Source organism: Patiria miniata, unplaced genomic scaffold (assembly GCF_015706575.1).
Source record: "Patiria miniata isolate m_02_andy unplaced genomic scaffold, ASM1570657v1 HiC_scaffold_3, whole genome shotgun sequence".
Taxonomy (NCBI): Eukaryota; Metazoa; Echinodermata; class Asteroidea; order Valvatida; family Asterinidae; genus Patiria; species Patiria miniata.
In genome coordinates, this window is record NW_024037069.1 from 29,117,330 (window position 1) to 29,134,428 (window position 17,099).

The 17,099-nt window shown below is 40.9% G+C and overlaps 1 protein-coding gene across 2 annotated transcripts in view; it reads left to right on the forward strand.

Annotated features, from left to right (window-relative positions):
- The first annotated feature begins 1,090 nt into the window (after window positions 1-1,090).
- Window positions 1,091-17,099, forward strand: part of LOC119737048 (sperm flagellar protein 2-like) — a 51,068-nt gene continuing 35,059 nt past the window's right edge. Inside the window, exons 1-15 of one of the 2 annotated variants that reach the window (XM_038211120.1) lie at window positions 1,091-1,302; window positions 3,499-3,601; window positions 3,835-4,087; window positions 5,630-5,847; window positions 8,489-8,653; window positions 9,571-9,655; window positions 10,084-10,215; window positions 10,569-10,757; window positions 12,533-12,720; window positions 12,915-12,990; window positions 13,557-13,655; window positions 14,450-14,566; window positions 14,811-14,913; window positions 15,589-15,689; window positions 16,383-16,482. In XM_038211120.1, coding sequence (XP_038067048.1) covers window positions 1,245-1,302; window positions 3,499-3,601; window positions 3,835-4,087; window positions 5,630-5,847; window positions 8,489-8,653; window positions 9,571-9,655; window positions 10,084-10,215; window positions 10,569-10,757; window positions 12,533-12,720; window positions 12,915-12,990; window positions 13,557-13,655; window positions 14,450-14,566; window positions 14,811-14,913; window positions 15,589-15,689; window positions 16,383-16,482 — 1,987 coding nt within the window. In that variant the 5' untranslated portion in view covers window positions 1,091-1,244. Of the gene's footprint in view, window positions 1,303-3,498; window positions 3,602-3,834; window positions 4,088-5,629; window positions 5,848-8,488; window positions 8,654-9,570; window positions 9,656-10,083; window positions 10,216-10,568; window positions 10,758-12,532; window positions 12,721-12,914; window positions 12,991-13,556; window positions 13,656-14,449; window positions 14,567-14,810; window positions 14,914-15,588; window positions 15,690-16,382; window positions 16,483-17,099 lie in introns of those variants that run through there. The other variant, XM_038211119.1, reaches the window with a different exon arrangement.

Below are 17,099 nucleotides of genomic sequence, written 5' to 3' on the forward strand. Positions count from 1 at the left end.
TTTTTTTCCTCAAATTTCCCAGTAAACCAAATTTCATCAAGCAGTAAACAAAATTTCATCAAGCTCTAAACATCCCCATTTATAAATCTGGACTTTACGGACCCATTACATGTACAAACATGACACAGTTATTAGTTTCTATTGGGGGGGGGGGGCCCTACACAGAAATTATATAAAATAACTAATAATAAGGTCTTAAGTTATGTCCAAGTTCTTCAGTATAAACAGTGGTACTCCTACTAGTCCTAGACTAGAGCTAGTATACTATATGAGGCTCCACTACGTGGAGCCTAACAGTGGTATATTTACTTCCGACACTGCGACAGCTGCACTTTTCACTTTATGCCATGTTTACCCCCCCCCTCCCCACCATCTCCTTTACGCCCTGAACTAAATCCCACTCCCCCCCCCATGCCCCCCCCCATGCCCCCCCCCCCCCCCCCCCCCCCCCCCGCCCTGACCCACCACACAAACACCGTGACCAAATGAAAATTTCTCCATTTCATTTTCAAGGCGTTGCCGCGTTAAGAGAATCTGAGTTGACACTGACTGTGTCTGTCTGTCTGCATTGATTTGACAACATGCTCTTTGATGATGGGAATTTAGAGAATTACACAATTCACCTACCATCCATGGCTTAAGGGTAACATTATAAACCATAGAGCAACTGTCAAAACTTCATAATCCGTGTTTCTTCGTGCAGCACTGTGTGTGATCGATCGTGAGCGCGTCGTCTGCTAATTTGGGGTTTCGTCGCGTTCGGCCTATACCGGATACCAGACTGTGTTGAATAACGTGGTATTTCTCAACAAGGAGTCGGATACCATACATCAAGGTGTAAGTAGTCTTTACTTCAAGTCGTTCAAAATCCATTTCATAAATTTAAGTGCATTTTTTTATCATTTCGAAAAGCATTTTGGATAAATTGATTCGTGTTGGAATTCATATTTTAATATTTAGTCTTTTTAAATAATTTGACAACTTTTAAAAGATGTCATTGTTGATTTGTACTTCTTTGAATAGCACGAAATTAATATAAACGACTGAAAATTTGTTTTGTTGAGTAATGTATATATTCTGTCCACGAACAAACACCGTTGCCTGGTACGTGACCGAATGACCTTTGCTGTTTATCGTTGCAAAACTGAATTGCGGTTCATTTTCGCACCGATTTTACCACTACTTTACACAGAATGACGTTTTCGCATAACGTTTTTGGAATTTGATTTGACAAGGCTAGCAAGATGACAGAGATTTTGTGCCGATGGCTTAATTCTGATCTGTATATTTCACAGCCAGTTGGTAAGAATCTTATGACATTACGAAGAAAGTCGTCGTGCATTTGACAATTTGTCGTGGCTATGGCTATCGTTACGGCAGCCGTAACGCGATTTTCAACTGCTAGCTGCTATCAAGTATCATCACGACATTGCAACAATACATGCGAATCTATATTATCACATTTATAACTACTCAAACTAGTAGGCCTATGCCTACCCTTTCAACAGATCGGTACCCCAACAGATAGTCCGAGTAACTTCTTGGACCCAACTTATCGCCTTTTTTAACATTGGCAGTGTATATTTTGCCGGAGACGGCAAACCTTTAGTAAACGTTAGTTTGCCGGATATGCACTGAACATGCGCAGTTAGGGCCTACTGTTTTTTTGTACTTAAACATTTTCCGGTGAAAAGTTTTAGTCTGGCTCCATGCCAAAATTATTGTTGTTACCTCATATTCACAAGATGGGATTCAGACCATTTTATAATTTCGGACTTTATTTCCCTTTTAAAAAACGAAGTGGCTATCGTTACGGCAGTCGTTGTTTAGCGCCCTCTACGATACTTTTTTGATACACACGCAGGTATATAATTATTTGTTTCCACACGTTTTAGCGAGCAGTGCGACAGCTCAGTCGATAGATGGTAGGATTTTGCACCGCAAGGTTGCGGGTTCGGATCTCAGTTTTGCACTCAAATTTTTTTCCTTTTCTAACCTGAGGCTTTGGAGGATTTTTTTTAAAAGGGAAATAAAGTCCGAATTTCATAACGTTCAAATTTACTTTTTTCCTTCTAATTTTATATTTTCTTGTCATGTTTTTATAAAAGTTGCAGTCTACCGTAACGATAGAAAATGGGAAATGCGTTACGGCTGCCGTAACAATAGCCACTGCATTTAAAAAAAATCCTCCAGAGCCACAAATCTGAAAAAGAAAATGTAATACTCTGCAAAAAATGTTTGAGACATGTTAAAATAATAAAAGAAGAATATTCTTATTTATTTGGGGATGAGAAAAAAAACCTTAAAAATGTGGTGCGGTCGGAATCGAACGCGAGTCATCCCGCTTACTAGAGCCTTTGCTTAACCATTACACCAAACGTGCTACACAAGTTTTGGTGGGAATTTAATACATCTTATAATTCAGCCCTATTTTAAAGAGTACAGCGCCCTCTGTTGATATGGATTGCCGCTGGCAAACCTTTAGTAATCGTTAGTTTGCCGTCATTACCTCCGGCAAAATATCCACTATCTTTAACATTTGGACATGGTCTGGCGATAGACCATGTCCAAATGTTAAAAAAGGCGATAAGTTGGGTCCAAGTTACTCGGACTATTCAACAGAGTGCTTCAGTAGCTCAATTGTCAGACGTTCGACTAGTCTAGGCCTACTGCCAAAGGTTCTGGGATTGAATGCGCGCTGTGCAATTTTTTTTTTAATTGCAACATTTTTCTTAACTTTAACAATTAATGATTTTAATTGAATGTTTGTGTTGTTTAAGTAGATTTTATTTTCTTCTTTGTAACAGTGCATTGCCTTTTTTGGAGGATTTTTTTAAACAGGGAAATAAAGTCCTACCACGGCCTAGGCCCTAGCCTCCCCCTAGGCCTACTTACTTAACAACAATTTTAATTTAGCATGCTTAGTCCCAATTTTCCACGGCTTTCTCTGGAGCACGCTGCTCAAACTTTTTAATACAAATCTCATCACTGACACTTTGTCCAGAACAGGCAATTTCTTTTGAGGTTTTACATTACAGAGACCACAAATTCCAGCAAATGCAGAGCACACAGCAACACCGCTTGGCATTTCGCGATGTTTTTATTTTGAGTCACAAGTACAAGTTGTTGCCAAACTTTATAATTTATTTCATTATACTATAGGCCTACATCAAACGTTTAATAAAGAGTTAAAACCCAAACATGAGATTTATCTTGGGGACTTGATGATAATCTGACATATTTTCGATATGAGTCCTCAATATGAAAAATTGCAATATTTCGGTTTGATTACAAAATTGCTATCAGCAAATTCGATATCAAAATAATATAGAATTTATATCAATGACAATATATCGACGGTGCTTAATAATAATAAGCCTAAATTAATGTTACATTATGCAAAGAATAAGTGAAGGCCTACCCACGGAATATTTAGCCTAACGATAATTTTTTGTGTAAATATGAAATGTTTCTTGTGCGTCTTCTGTTTTATTTCAGATCAGAAAAACTTTGCTGAGAAGTTTGCGTCTGGTTTTCTCATTGGGGAAGTGCTCAAGAAATATGAACTTCAAGATGACTTTGAATCATTTTCACAGTCCAGGTAAAAAATAACATATGAACAGTTGTGAAGTGAGGCATAGCCTAATTAACTTTTCAAATTAACCTTTCAAACTTTTCAGTAAACAATCCAAAACTTGAATTTTCGAGGATTTCAGGCCATAGTACCCCTTTAATGTTAGTAATGTTGGCAACTTTTTAGAGGGCCTTCAAGTTTTGTTTTGGATACTTTGAAACTTGAAAGTGAAAGTTAAAAACTATGCTGATCATTTTCAGGACGGCGGACTCCAAGCTCAACAACTTCACCCGACTGGAGCCCACGCTACACCTGCTGGAGGTGCCCTTCGACACCAACACGGCCCACGGCATCATGCAGGAGCAGCCTGGCGTGGCAACACGGCTCATGTACGAACTCTACATCGCCCTGCACAACAAGAGGCAGTCCAACCTGACGGGCGTGGCCATGCAGACCATGCGGGCAGGGGCGCCGGTTAAGCTGGAGAGCCTGGAACGAGGGCCGTACAAAGAGGTAGGGCTCTGCGAGCAGTGGCCCTCTAGTGGTAGACCATTAACTCTATTAAACTCCCTTGGCCTTTTTGCTAGGATGTAGCCTCAATCCTGCAAATTCCTCCACTATTTCTTGAATATGGTCCATGGAGGGGTGATCACTGCCTGAATCCTGCAATTCCTCCGGCTATGACTGTCAATAGGCTGAGGCAGAGGCAGTGACATCCTGGAGCAGTGCGGAGGATGTCAAGAATAATCAAGGACTAAATTTATGCACGGCTGAGCCTAAACAACACAAGGTCCGGCCCAAGACCTTGACACACTCCTAAATCAGCAACCCACTTTTGCCATGTAACCTCAATCCTGCAAATTCCTCCAATTTGGAAAAAGGATTTTGGAGGATTCAGGGCGGTTAGGGTTAAGGGAGAAATGAAGTTTATAGGTTAGCGCGGACATCCAGGAAATAACGGAAATCTCGTTATCTTGTTCCCAGACCCATTGTCATAAAACTGAATGGTTTCTTGAGTCTGGAGTGCTGAATGGTAACACAAAGCAACTGGACAAAACGCACTTGCTAATGAAAAGATCGCATTTTCATAATTTCCTTTTCTTTTCTTTTTTCATGAGCCACTTTGGACGAGGATAGATTCAATTCCAGATTTGGGATTGCGATCATGACTCTTCTGTTTGGGGGATCAACTCTAATTCTATTTTTGTTAGAGTCGTTTTAGGCCACAAACAAGAAAGTTAGCTGTTCTGTTTTGTCTGCAAAAACTGCGACTGCACCACAAATTCTGTATTGTCAACAATCACGTTTTAATTACACTCTCATTTTAACCTCATATGTACATATATTCATTAGTGGATTTTATTGAAGGTTTTACACCTTTTTTTTCAAGTGGAAGTTAGTGTCAATTACAAATAACCAAATTACCTTGGTGGTCGGTCGGTCTGTCTGTCTGTCTGTCCCCGAAAATTGACCAAAAATAATTGACTAATTGACCAAATGCCATGCCATGGTCATAAAATGCACTCTTGACAAACGTTTTTAGAAAACTGGTTTTGTTTCGATCGGTTGCGTGTCTGTCCCCGAAAAATTGACCAAAATAAGCTCCATAAGTTTCCCACAAAATTTAACTATCAAATTGAAATTTTCACAACAAAATTAATATAATACTTAACAAAAAATTGTTTTGTAACAATTCGGAAAGATGTTTATGAAAAGTGTGTAAATGGAGGCAAAATATGTGCAGTAATGTTATAGTCATGTGGTATTTCGTGTAGTGGTTGGACGGTATCCAGAAGGAGGAAATGTCCCCAAAATTGACAAAAAGTATGGTGTTCCAAATGTGCCATCAGCGTAGCATTTTTCGCCAGAGCTTATTGTGCACTCGCACTTGTTAATAGCGCTAAACATGAAGGGGAGTGCAATGCATTATGTGAAATACCTAAGCGAGCCCAGCCCAGTAATCACAAAAAGTGGGCAACACGAAGTGGTCTATACTTTATATGGATGTGAGAGTGAATTGAACTATCCCTTGTTCCTTTCTCATCATCACCACAGCGTCTGAAGATCCTGACCCCCCGACAGACAGACCTGAACCTGGACCAGTTAGTGGACAAGTTCCGTGAACGCAAGCGCCAACACCTGGACGTGGAGTTCCGGACCCGGTACGAGGAGGAGGAGAAGCAACGGCAGTGGCAGCAGGACGAACGGCTGAGGGAGCTACAGAAAGCCGCCGATGCCAGGAAGAGACAGACGGAGCTTGTGGCAAGAATCAAGTGAGTAAAAAATAATAAGTCAATAAATAATAAAAATTATAATGTGTATTTATAAAGTGCAGTGGAATGCCGCTATCATGCAATCTGCTATACTCAACATTGAGTATATACTTTATGAACCAGCATATTGAGCATTGGCGATCCACATCGTAGTAACCAGGGGTGTGAAATCTCCGCTATTTAGCGGATTTCCGCTTTTTTGTTCAGCGTGCCACATTTTGTTTTCCGCTTTTTATCTTCCGATGGTCCAGATTTCCCCCCGCTTTTTCCCCCGCGCGTAAGCATTGATTTTATTTCCGTTTATTTTATTTTCCGCCGCTGCCGAACGCACGCGATCCACTCTCTACAAGCTCTGGGGTGCGTGCAATCGCAAGCGAGTATTCAATGTACATGTACATGATACGTACCGGTACATGTACAGTACGTACATGTACGTGTGTACTATACCATGTGCATGCATTTTTCAGCTCGAAGCCGCGTGTGTACAATGTATTGTACACAACATGTAAACAGCATCCGGGGAACCAACAGTCATTGCGCTGTGATTGGCTGCAGATAAATATGAATATTCACACATGCGCCATGAAGCGCGTTGGGACTCTTTGCGGCCGTTCCTGTGTCTATGCATGTAGTGACACGCGATGATCTCCACAATAACTCGCTGTAAACATCGTCTTGTTGCAAATATAAAGCCTTGAAATAAGACTAGTAAATTGTCACCATGCCACGCCGGTAGAGGGCATCATGCGGGGCAAAGTTCATGTGTGCATTTCATTGCATGCACGCATCCTGGCCTGCTGCGTGTATTCCGCTGCATTACGTACATCATACGTGTACGTTAGTGTGCCGTTTCAAATGTTTCGAACATATTTTGACATTATTAATTCCGCAAGATGTCAGTGCAACACAAATGTGTTATTATCCAAAGAGGTTCGGAGTTTGATACGGACATTGACAAGACCGATCCTCAGGTTACGAATCCGTGGAAATGGATTTGGATGGAACACATGGTTAATGGGCAGAAATTAGGCGACTCGATCAGAAACCGGGACACGCGATGACGATGTGTATCATCTGCAGTAAGGAGTTCAAATATGGAAAACGTGGTCGAAACGTGGTCGAATTTCCCAGTTTTCATATACAAGTTGGCCATTTAGGCAGTTTCAAGCCAATATGAAGGAAAAGTTAACTTAAAAACATGCATAATTTGCAAAACATTTTCCAATAGTTGGCCCAGGCATGCCAGGAGGCTTTAAAATCATGTTAAAATGCACCACAGAGCATCTACATTTCAAAATTTTTCAGGGGCCCTTCGGCGGGCCCCAAACCCCACGCCGTAAGGGCTTCGCGCTACGCGCTCGCAGGTTCGGTTATTTACAGGTTCAGCTATTTTCAGCTATTTTTTTTTTACTCCACTCACACCCCTGAGTAACAAATTACCACTATAACAAACCATCTTGTGTGGATTTCCCTGTGTTCATTAGAGTGACATTCTACTGTTCTTCCAACAACCCCGCCAACCACGTTGATACCATTTCCCAATGCCATAGCAGTGGCTTCTTAGCTAGGAACCAGTACACCCCAGCGCACAAGCTAAACATCCAACACAACTATACTATGATTACTTTTTGTATATTGAAATGCTATGTGACCATATGATGATTGTTGACGACAGTTTTGGGTGCTCCGATTACAGAAGGCTAGTCCACATTTCAAAATTTTTCAGGGGCCCTTCGGCGGGCCCCAAACCCCACGCCGTAAGGGCTTCGCGCTACGCGCTCGCAGGTTCGGTTATTTACAGGTTCAGCTATATTCAGCTATTTTTTTTTTACTCCACTCACACCCCTGAGTAACAAATTACCACTATAACAAACCATCTTGTGTGGATTTCCCTGTGTTCATTAGAGTGACATTCTACTGTTCTTCCAACAACCCCGCCAACCACGTTGATACCATTTCCCAATGCCATAGCAGTGGCTTCTTAGCTAGGAACCAGTACACCCCAGCGCACAAGCTAAACATCCAACACAACTATACTATGATTACTTTTTGTATATTGAAATGCTATGTGACCATATGATGATTGTTGACGACAGTTTTGGGTGCTCCGATTACAGAAGGCTAGTCCTTCTCTGGATGGCACCCCCATTCATACTCTAATTCTGCTTTATTTACCATGTTTACTTATTTATTGAACTACATTTATTTATATTACACCATGTAAACTATTGTTTAGGTATGTACATGTATGAATAGAAATAAAACAAACAAACAAACTCGAACTTGAAAACTCCAGTTCCAACGCAACTCTGAAGGGACGCGAACAAACAATGATAAATAGTTCCTACCTAAATCTACACATGACACGATTCATGTACACAAGCCAATCACAACAGGTCTCACATGATCTCTGTGGACCACGCCATCCATGTACTGGTTTCTACTATGTAGGCACTTGGCCATGAAATGCCTACGAGGGTTAAAGGTGAAATGGTGACGCACCCACCACCTAAACAGATCCCAAAGATCCCCGTCGGTACTACACACTCTCAAAAGAGATCAAATCCTGTACTTGCTAATTAACCACATGGGAAACAAACTTATACGGCAACTTTGAGTGGTCCTGTTTTTGTCATTTCAGGGCTGCTACTGTTGAGATGCCCAAGCCCCCACCCAACAAGACCCTGAAGGCCATCACGGCCCGCCGAGAGGCCTCCTTGAAACGAGAAGCGTCCGAGATGAGAAAGCAGATTGCCAAGTTTGAGAACCAGCTCAGCCGCTCCTTGAACATGACACAAGAGGACAAGTAAGCTATCTCTTTACAGTCATAATAATAACAATAATATTCTACTCGTATAGCGCGCATACCAAAGTTTCAAAGCACCTCACAATTTTTACCCCTGTTCATTAGGCCATGAGACCATTTTTCTGGAGCAGTTCTGGTCTCTACCCTCACAGGTACCCATTTGTACTCCTGGGTGGAGAGAGGCAATTGTAGTAAAGTCTTTTCCCAAGAACACAAGCACTATGTTCCCCACCAGGGTTCAAACAATGTACTATCACACATGAGTCAGACACTGTAACCACTGGACTGCAGCGTTCCTCAGTCAAAAGTAATTGGTATATTGCATACAGTTTGTCATTCTTGCCCTAAGTCATGCTTTAGCATTGGAGAGGGAGACGTTTTACTCGGAGACAGCATTTTGTCGCGTCAGTGCAACAAGGTCGTAACCCCATTCTGCAACAAAGTCATATCTCGCACGACTACACTCCGTGCGACAAGGTCGTATCTCGACGTCCATTGACTTTGAGTGTACATCCGAGTTATTTTAAGTGAGATTCAACCTTTTGACATTCTGAAACTCCCGTTTCACGTATGGCCCAATTTAGGAGATACGACCTTGTTGCACGGACACGTCGATTTGATTAACGTCAAGTGGTATACAGCTGTTGCTACTGGATCACCTCTCTGTTTTGCCTGCAGCACAGAGCCCTCATTTTTCCTTCATGAGTAAGGTTTAAAGTGCACCTTGTGTAAAAAAAAAAAAAATGCAACGTTAAGTAATAATAATTATGAGCAGTGGCAAGTAGAAACGCTTTATTTTTGCAACCAGTGGGTTGAACAAAAGTGAGTTGATGAGCCTTTGTGTTGAGAAATCATCAGATTTTATTTGGATTCTTCAAATTTGGACCATCTTAATTAAGAGTGTTGTTTTACTTCAGAGATGCTGATGAGGAGGTAGCCACCTATCTACAGCAGCAACAAGAGGAAGAAAAGTCTAAGCCAGAATTGGTCCAGTTAATCAGGGTAAGATGCCTGGAATTTTCTGATTCTTACAAATCATGAATTTATTTTTATTTATTGTGTGATTTGTACGTAGAGAACTTTTTTTTATATTCACCTCCCTATTGCTAATATATAGAGTGCCAGAACAGTATTTCTGCATATTGTGGTTCGAGTCCTGCCTGTGGGGTGTTGATACGTGTGTCCTTGGGCAAGACACTTTATCACCACTTGCTGTGAGAAAGATATGGTTATTTTGTTTCTCTACAGTACTTTGTGCCAAAATGGCTGGATATTCCCGAGGGAGCTGAGATGCTATCAGGAATTCTTATTGGTCCAATGAGCAATGGACAATCGTAATGAACATTTTTGTGAAAATTGCTATTTGAATACCTATTCTTATTTAAATGATTGAAGCGCCCTCTATTGACTGTGTATTTTCCCGCTTGCAGCCGGCCTCTAATGACGAGTACATCAGTAAGATCAGGAAGCGTCTTCAGGAGGACGCCACCGCTCGGCAGGAGAGGGAGAAGCGACGCCGCAAGGTGCTGGTGGATCAGCTCAAGGCGCATGACGCGCAAGAGGTCAGGATCATGGAAATTTGTTTTATATTACAAACAAAAATTGAGATAAAGATTCAGCCTTAAACAGACGACAAACTGAATTTGGCATCTGTTAAAAAAAAACATTGATCATGTATCAATGGACAACTACTGCTTTGTCGTAGCTGGATTTTGAATCACAGAGTATGTATTGTTTAGAACATTACGTCAGTGATGGGCAGTACCCAAATTGTAGACTTTTTATTTATTTCAACTAATTCAGGCCTTGTTTCACTTTTTCTCACTAGCCCTCAGGCGGCAAAGAGTATACAGCGGTTTTATTGTAATGTTTTACTCTAACATCATCTAATTTTTTCCCGCCTCTCGCCTCTCAGGAAGCCCGACGTGAGGAGCTCCTTGTCAATCGCCTGATGCGCCAGTCCCAGCAGGAGCGACGCATCGCCACCCAGCTGCTGCAGCTGCGGCACGAGAAGGCTGTCATCTGCCAGAATCGCATCTTCCGGGAGCAGCAGTACGAGGAGCGACGACAGCGGGACTTCCAAGAGGCCCTGGACAAGGAAGCCGTAAGTAATCATTTGAACCACAGGAAGCCAGAATGTGATGGATTTTTTTCAACAAGGAGTTGTAAATTAAATTCAATTTAGAGATTTCGTCGGGTCAAAGCAGAAAGGACTTATAAGCCCTATTCGGCATTTTCCAGTATTTCAAGATAATCGAGTTTGAAGATTCACACTGCTTTGAAAATTGCAAAATGTTATTTAAATAGTTTGAATTATGCATATTGTTAAAGGGGGTTCTTTAACTTAACAGTTTATTATTACTTGCCATTTTTGTAACTTAATTATTTAATTACAGCTAATTAATAAAATAAGACCTTTTTGGTGCTTCCCAATATTACACTGAAAGAAATGACAAAAGGACAAAAGGGTGCGTGCAAAAAGGTCCTACAAGCTCTTAAGCCCTTTTTGCATTTCCCAACAATATCAGTTATTTCAAACTGTAATGACTGCCTGTTTAAAGAAAAAAAAAGGCTTATGAGCTTATAAGGCCATTTTGCTCCCAGTTGTGTGCCAAGATCAGTGTAAGTCCTTTTAAAATTTCTTAATTACTCCTTAATTGGATGAATAATTAACATAAAACCTCTTTGGGATAAAGACTGTACTGAGAGTAAGCAGTTACCATCAAAAAACAAAAATTGACCTAAAGCATGGTATAAGCCCTTTCTGCTTTGACCCGACAATTTACATGGTGGCATAAGCCATTTGCGAGTGACCTATACCCTTTGGGATTTAAATTTGAAAAACATCTGGTACACTGACTTGCTCAGAATGCTGTGCACATATTAACTTGAAATTCTCCAGGCTAAAGGCACTGTTGCTAATCACACGATTCAGGGCAAGCTCTTAAATACTTTAACGTAAGAGACGGAGATGCTCAGCACCAATACATTATTCACAATGGGTGAGAATGGCACAAAGACACCAGACCATGCCGGAGCTGGGGGTTGCTAGCATAAGGCATGCCCTGAATCACGTGATATAGTAACAGTATCTTTGGTCGGGAGAATGCAAAGTTAAAACGTGCATAGCATTGGATTAAAGCCCGGTTCATACTCTGCACGAAAGCGAAGGCGAACGCGAATTTGTGACGTCGTGGCAAGTATTCGCGCTGCGAATTCGTAAAAGTTGAACATGTTTCAACTCGGGCGAATTTCGCAGCGAATGTTTTATGACGTCAAATTCGATTCGCATGAAGTATGAACCGGGCTTAAGTCAGCGTTCCAGATTTTATTGAAATTTAACTCTCAAATAGCTTACTAGTGTTTTCTGAGAATTAGTATTTGAAGTGGTTAAATTCTTTTTCATTTACCCAAATTAACCCATTCCAAAAACTAGTGCCTTCCTGTTGTATCCATGGAAAATTAAGTTTGTTTATTGTTCACTATAGAATTAATCTCTTCTGTGAAGAAGTGTAGTTTTGAAAAGAACCAGTGGAGAGAAGTTTTCTCGATGTGTTGGAACAATGCAATATATACTCTAAATGTCCCGAGGAGAATAATGGATCTGGAAATTTCAACATTGGGTTATTTTCTTCTTTGATGTCATTTAAAAGCACTGTATATTAATGTGTTGTCCTGGCGCTTTGGAGCTAAAATTCACAAGATAACTTTGGTGGGACTTGAACCGACCTCCTGCTTACTTACCATAGAAGTCTTACTACTCGACCACCGAGCTCGCCGGGGTCGGCTGGCTGGTTCAAATTTGATAAAGCCGCAGGTTCCATGATTTATTTAATGAAATTTATAAAGTCAATGTCTCCCTGCCTTTCTACATTCTAGGAGCTTGCTCGCCTTGCCAAGCTGGAGTACATCGAGCAGACGAAGCAGGACAAGGAACTCCATGACAAGATCGCCCAGGAGCGGGCCGAGGCCAAGTACCTCAAGCGATACAACATCTGCCAGGACATATTGCTGGACCTAGTAGACCTGTCCTGCAAAGTCGGCAAATATAGGGAGCTCACTGAAAAGTAAGCAGACATTGTATTTGGTGTTCTGGATCAAATGGGTAAATAAGTCAAACTAATCCAGTCCTTTTTGTAATTTTTTTAAAAATGCTTATTACCAGTTCTCAATTCTTTTTTTTCTTTTTTTCTTTTTTACCAACGGTAGCACAGTAATATGTTTAACCGTAATTTAAGTTCACATTTTCTTTCCTTAACAGACAACTTCCAGCGAAACTGATGAGAGAATGGAAAATGCTGTTCAGCTCTGGCAAACCGTTGTATGAGCAACCAATTGTAAGTTTTAAAAACAAAAAGACCCAATTTATGAGATTTAAGTTAGCTCAATCTTATGGGCTCTGTGCACAAGTACTCCTTCAACGGCCAGAAAAGGAGAGTTGGGGGAGACCTAGACTGGTTCCCGGTCCATCCACTGCATATTTCGAATGATCCAAAGTTTTTGGGGGCAGGGATTAGTCTGGGAGACCATCGGGAGTTAAATTCAAACGTATTCTCGCGCTTAGGACGCCTGACGCTCACGGGAAGATGCTGTGGCTAATAGCTTTGGCACATTTACAAAGTCGTGCGTACTTCGCGCGCAAACCAGTACAGTACACGCAAGCTGTGTGTCCCATCCATGGGGCTGTTAACAGTGGTAAAAACGCGCCCTCCTTTGTTGGCGCTCAGCCCATAGACATCGAAATTTTGATTTTGTACAACCTGTATATCCAAACTGTTCTTGTTTAATGGTTGCTCAGATATTTGTGAAAATTTTGGAAAAGAAAAGATTTTGGAAAAGATTTTGGAATTTAAAAGAATAAGAAGCCGATGTGTCCATGCATTCCAATGTGCTATTATTACAGGAAGGGCAGGATGAGGAACCAGTGGAATCTGCGGAGGACCAGTTACTGGGGAAGGAGCGCCAGTCGTTGCTGGACGAAGGAGACTTCTTGGAATACCGGGTGAGGACCATTAGAAGTTCTAATTTTTTCATTTCAGTGTTAATGCTAGAATTGCATGATCATTGTCAAAAGGCCTATTGCCTCAGTGTAAAAAGACTTACTCTGTGCAAAAGCGGTCGACTGAGTAGTAGTAGTAGTAGTAATGTGCAGCAGTTTAGAGAACTGCGAAAATTTCATGGCACATTGATGTTTCACTGTCACGTCAAACAATAGTAGTTCATTAAAATGACCATCTCTCCTGGGATTTTTTGTTTTTCTGTTAAACTTTATATAATACTGTTGTTTTCAACTTTACTCAAATATCGATTGTTTTGTTGTCTTTGTATGATATGCCAGTCTTAGTTTTAATATAAGCTATTTATTAATTTATTAATTTATTTATTGAATATTTCAATTTTATATTTAAGTGATTTTTTTTTTTTTTTTATAAATTGATTTTTAAATTAAATTTTAAGTATTTTGTGCGGTGTTTTATAGTACTGCCATTTTAATTAATTCAGCCTTAGGGCTGCCAGAGTGGCTTCAATAAACCAGAAATAAATAATAAAATATATGTGAAGTATTTAGCGCTGATCTTGTGTTCTATACAATAAATGCAGAAACAGAGTTTGACACAAGATTAATTCTTAACTCAAAAACCAATTTTGATAAAGTGGCCTATGTGCGTCCGTTAGTTGACCGCATTTTTAGTTATGGTTCACTGTTTTTTAATGACACTTATTTTTTAACAACACATGCACATTGTGACGGCATCTTTTACTAATAACCTACTCATTTTTGGTCATGATTTATAGAACATGGTGGGTGAGTGGCAGCCGCCTGTTGACTGCGACATCAAGGGTCCTCAGAAGAACAACGCTGTGCTGGGCCACATCTTGGCTCGTATCTTCAGCATCGTCTCGCCCCCAACCGTAAGCCAATACCACTTTTTATCTTGCTAAAATATTTTACTTGTTTTAAAGGTTAAATTTAAGTTTCAACAACCCATTTATAATTCATATCTTTAAAAAATATTTACTTATTTTCTGAAATTAGATCTTTGACAGCTTATTTTTGATTTCATACCCCGTACATTTTTGTGAATATTTGAAGAAATGGAATGGGTTTTTGTGCCAGAGTTGAACTGCTTGATTAACCCTCATTTTTGTCCTTCAGCCCCCGCCAGCAGCTCCAGAGATTCCCCCATTCCCAGTCAAGGCCTGTTTCCTGGGGAAAGCGTTCACTGGAAAATCTTCCGTAGCTTCCCAGCTGGCTGAAGGTAGGTGCAGTGCATAGTTCTGTTGAGAGATTTTGTTTTCTTCTTCAAATAAGCCACAAAGAGAAACTGAAATTGTGACTTGATCTTGGCGTGATCCCTAGCTACAAGGCATCTACAGTTTTATGGCTTCTGACTAGCGCCCCTTGAGCCAGGGAGAGGAACGCCTGAGCCTAATCTTTGACATTGACAAAATAGGGAACCCTCAACATATGGCTGGATAGCTCAGTTGGTAGAGCACCGGAACGGCAATCCGGAGGTCGCAGGTTCAAACCCCACTCCATTCAATTTCTTTAGTTCAACTTTTTTTTTTTATTCTATAAAAATGTTTTATTTTTTCACCCTTTGCCTTTGGGTCAAAAAAAGTTCTGAAATAACTTTGAAAAGTTGCAAACACTTGCCAGATCATAGAACAACTGCTAAGTACGAAACAATTTGCTAAGAACAGCGAAAAACAATCTTAGCAAAAACAGGCTACTAGCCAAAATGTCATGCACTGTCTATTGTTAGTGGCTGGGTCTCAACTAAATTTTGCTTAACACAATTGCTAAGCAATGTTTTCAGCTTAAAAACTCCTTGAAATTAGGCTCAGGTGTTACTCTCACTGGATGGAAGTTAGGGGAACAAGTAAACCACCAAGTCAGTCTTATTGTTTTGTTTTTTATCTTTGACCCACAGAGCATGGCCTAGCTGTTCTGAACATCGACGATCTCGTCCGCGATGCAGTAGATGCGTACAAGGATGGCGAGGTCATGGATGTACCGTCACCTGCACCAACGGTGAGTATCACGTAAAATATGCCGTCCTTCACCTAAGTGAATCAAGTAAAGTAAAGTAAAAGTAAAGGGGACGAACCTGTATTCACAGGAACGGAGTGCCCATCTCTCTTTCGTTAACGATTGGGCCAGACTCGAGTCCATGAAATGCTGCTGTGGGGGGATCGCCACACCTCCTCCACAGCGAGTCTGTTTTTAATTAAGCTCAAAATATTGCTGAGGGTAGGATATATTTGCCTCATCCCTGTAAGCTTTTGTATTTCATACATTGTATTTATTCCATAAACCCAGGCAGTGCTGGGATGGTACAGGGAATAACAGGCAGGGTGTTTTAGGACACAGGAGCCATTGGGTTAACCACACGTACAAACCAACCAGGTCGAAATGTCATGTTGTAAAATAATTTACGTAAGGTTCTCAAGTTATTTTTGCAAGTAAATTTCCAAAAGCACTGTTTCCTGCAATATTTCATAAGTGCCCCTTTTTGCAATTTCTGACCCATGTTGAGAATTTGTAAGCCGTAAGAAACAGTCAGAAATGTTTATACAAAGTCTTAAACAGTCAAATACCAAACAAGCCTCTTAGTTAGACTTCCTCAAGGAGTTCTGAAGACGACAACCACCAAGTACCAAGTACTAAGTACCAATGACACATTACCGTTATGGTCTAATGTTAGCTTATTCCATTTTTGCACAGGAGGGGGAGACGGTGGAAGGTGCCGGAGGGGACCAGCAGCCAGCAGTGCCCATCTCTACAGAGGGAAGCCCCTCGGGACAACCTGGCACCCCTGGAGATGGTAAGTTCATGTTTTTCTGGAGAGGCTGTAATGGAGAATAAAATATGAAATAATTATGCATCGTGTAATATAACCGTTATTAAGGGAATAAATCTGTGCTTGGCCGGATTTAAAACACTTGTGTTTAAGACCGGTTGGAGTCTGGATGCTGATAATGACCCGAGCTGAAGGCGAGGGTACTTATCAGCATCCAGACTCCAACCGTTCTTAAACAGAGTGTTTAATTCCAGCCAAGCACAGATTTATACTCATTCATAAATACCTTTTTGGTAAAAAAAAATCAAAACTTTTTGGTCCAAAAGTCAAAACAAGTAAAAAATTATAAATTTCCAGCAATGTGATGCGATCTGAGGCAAATTCTGACCAGTGAAACCATTTTTTTTTTAAGCAAAAGATCATCTGTTAAACATCATTTTCGACTTTGGAGACATTGAATCAGCTATTCTGAGCTATAGAATCATTATAGTAGGCTACAGTTTTTATTTGGGGACGAAAAAATTGGGGGGGGGACAAACGATGTGATATCCCTCCTCCCCCCCCCCCCCAAAGTGGGGGGAACTTGTCGAACTTGTCCCCCCCCCCCCCACCCCACGTCCCCCCCCCCCCCCCACCCCACC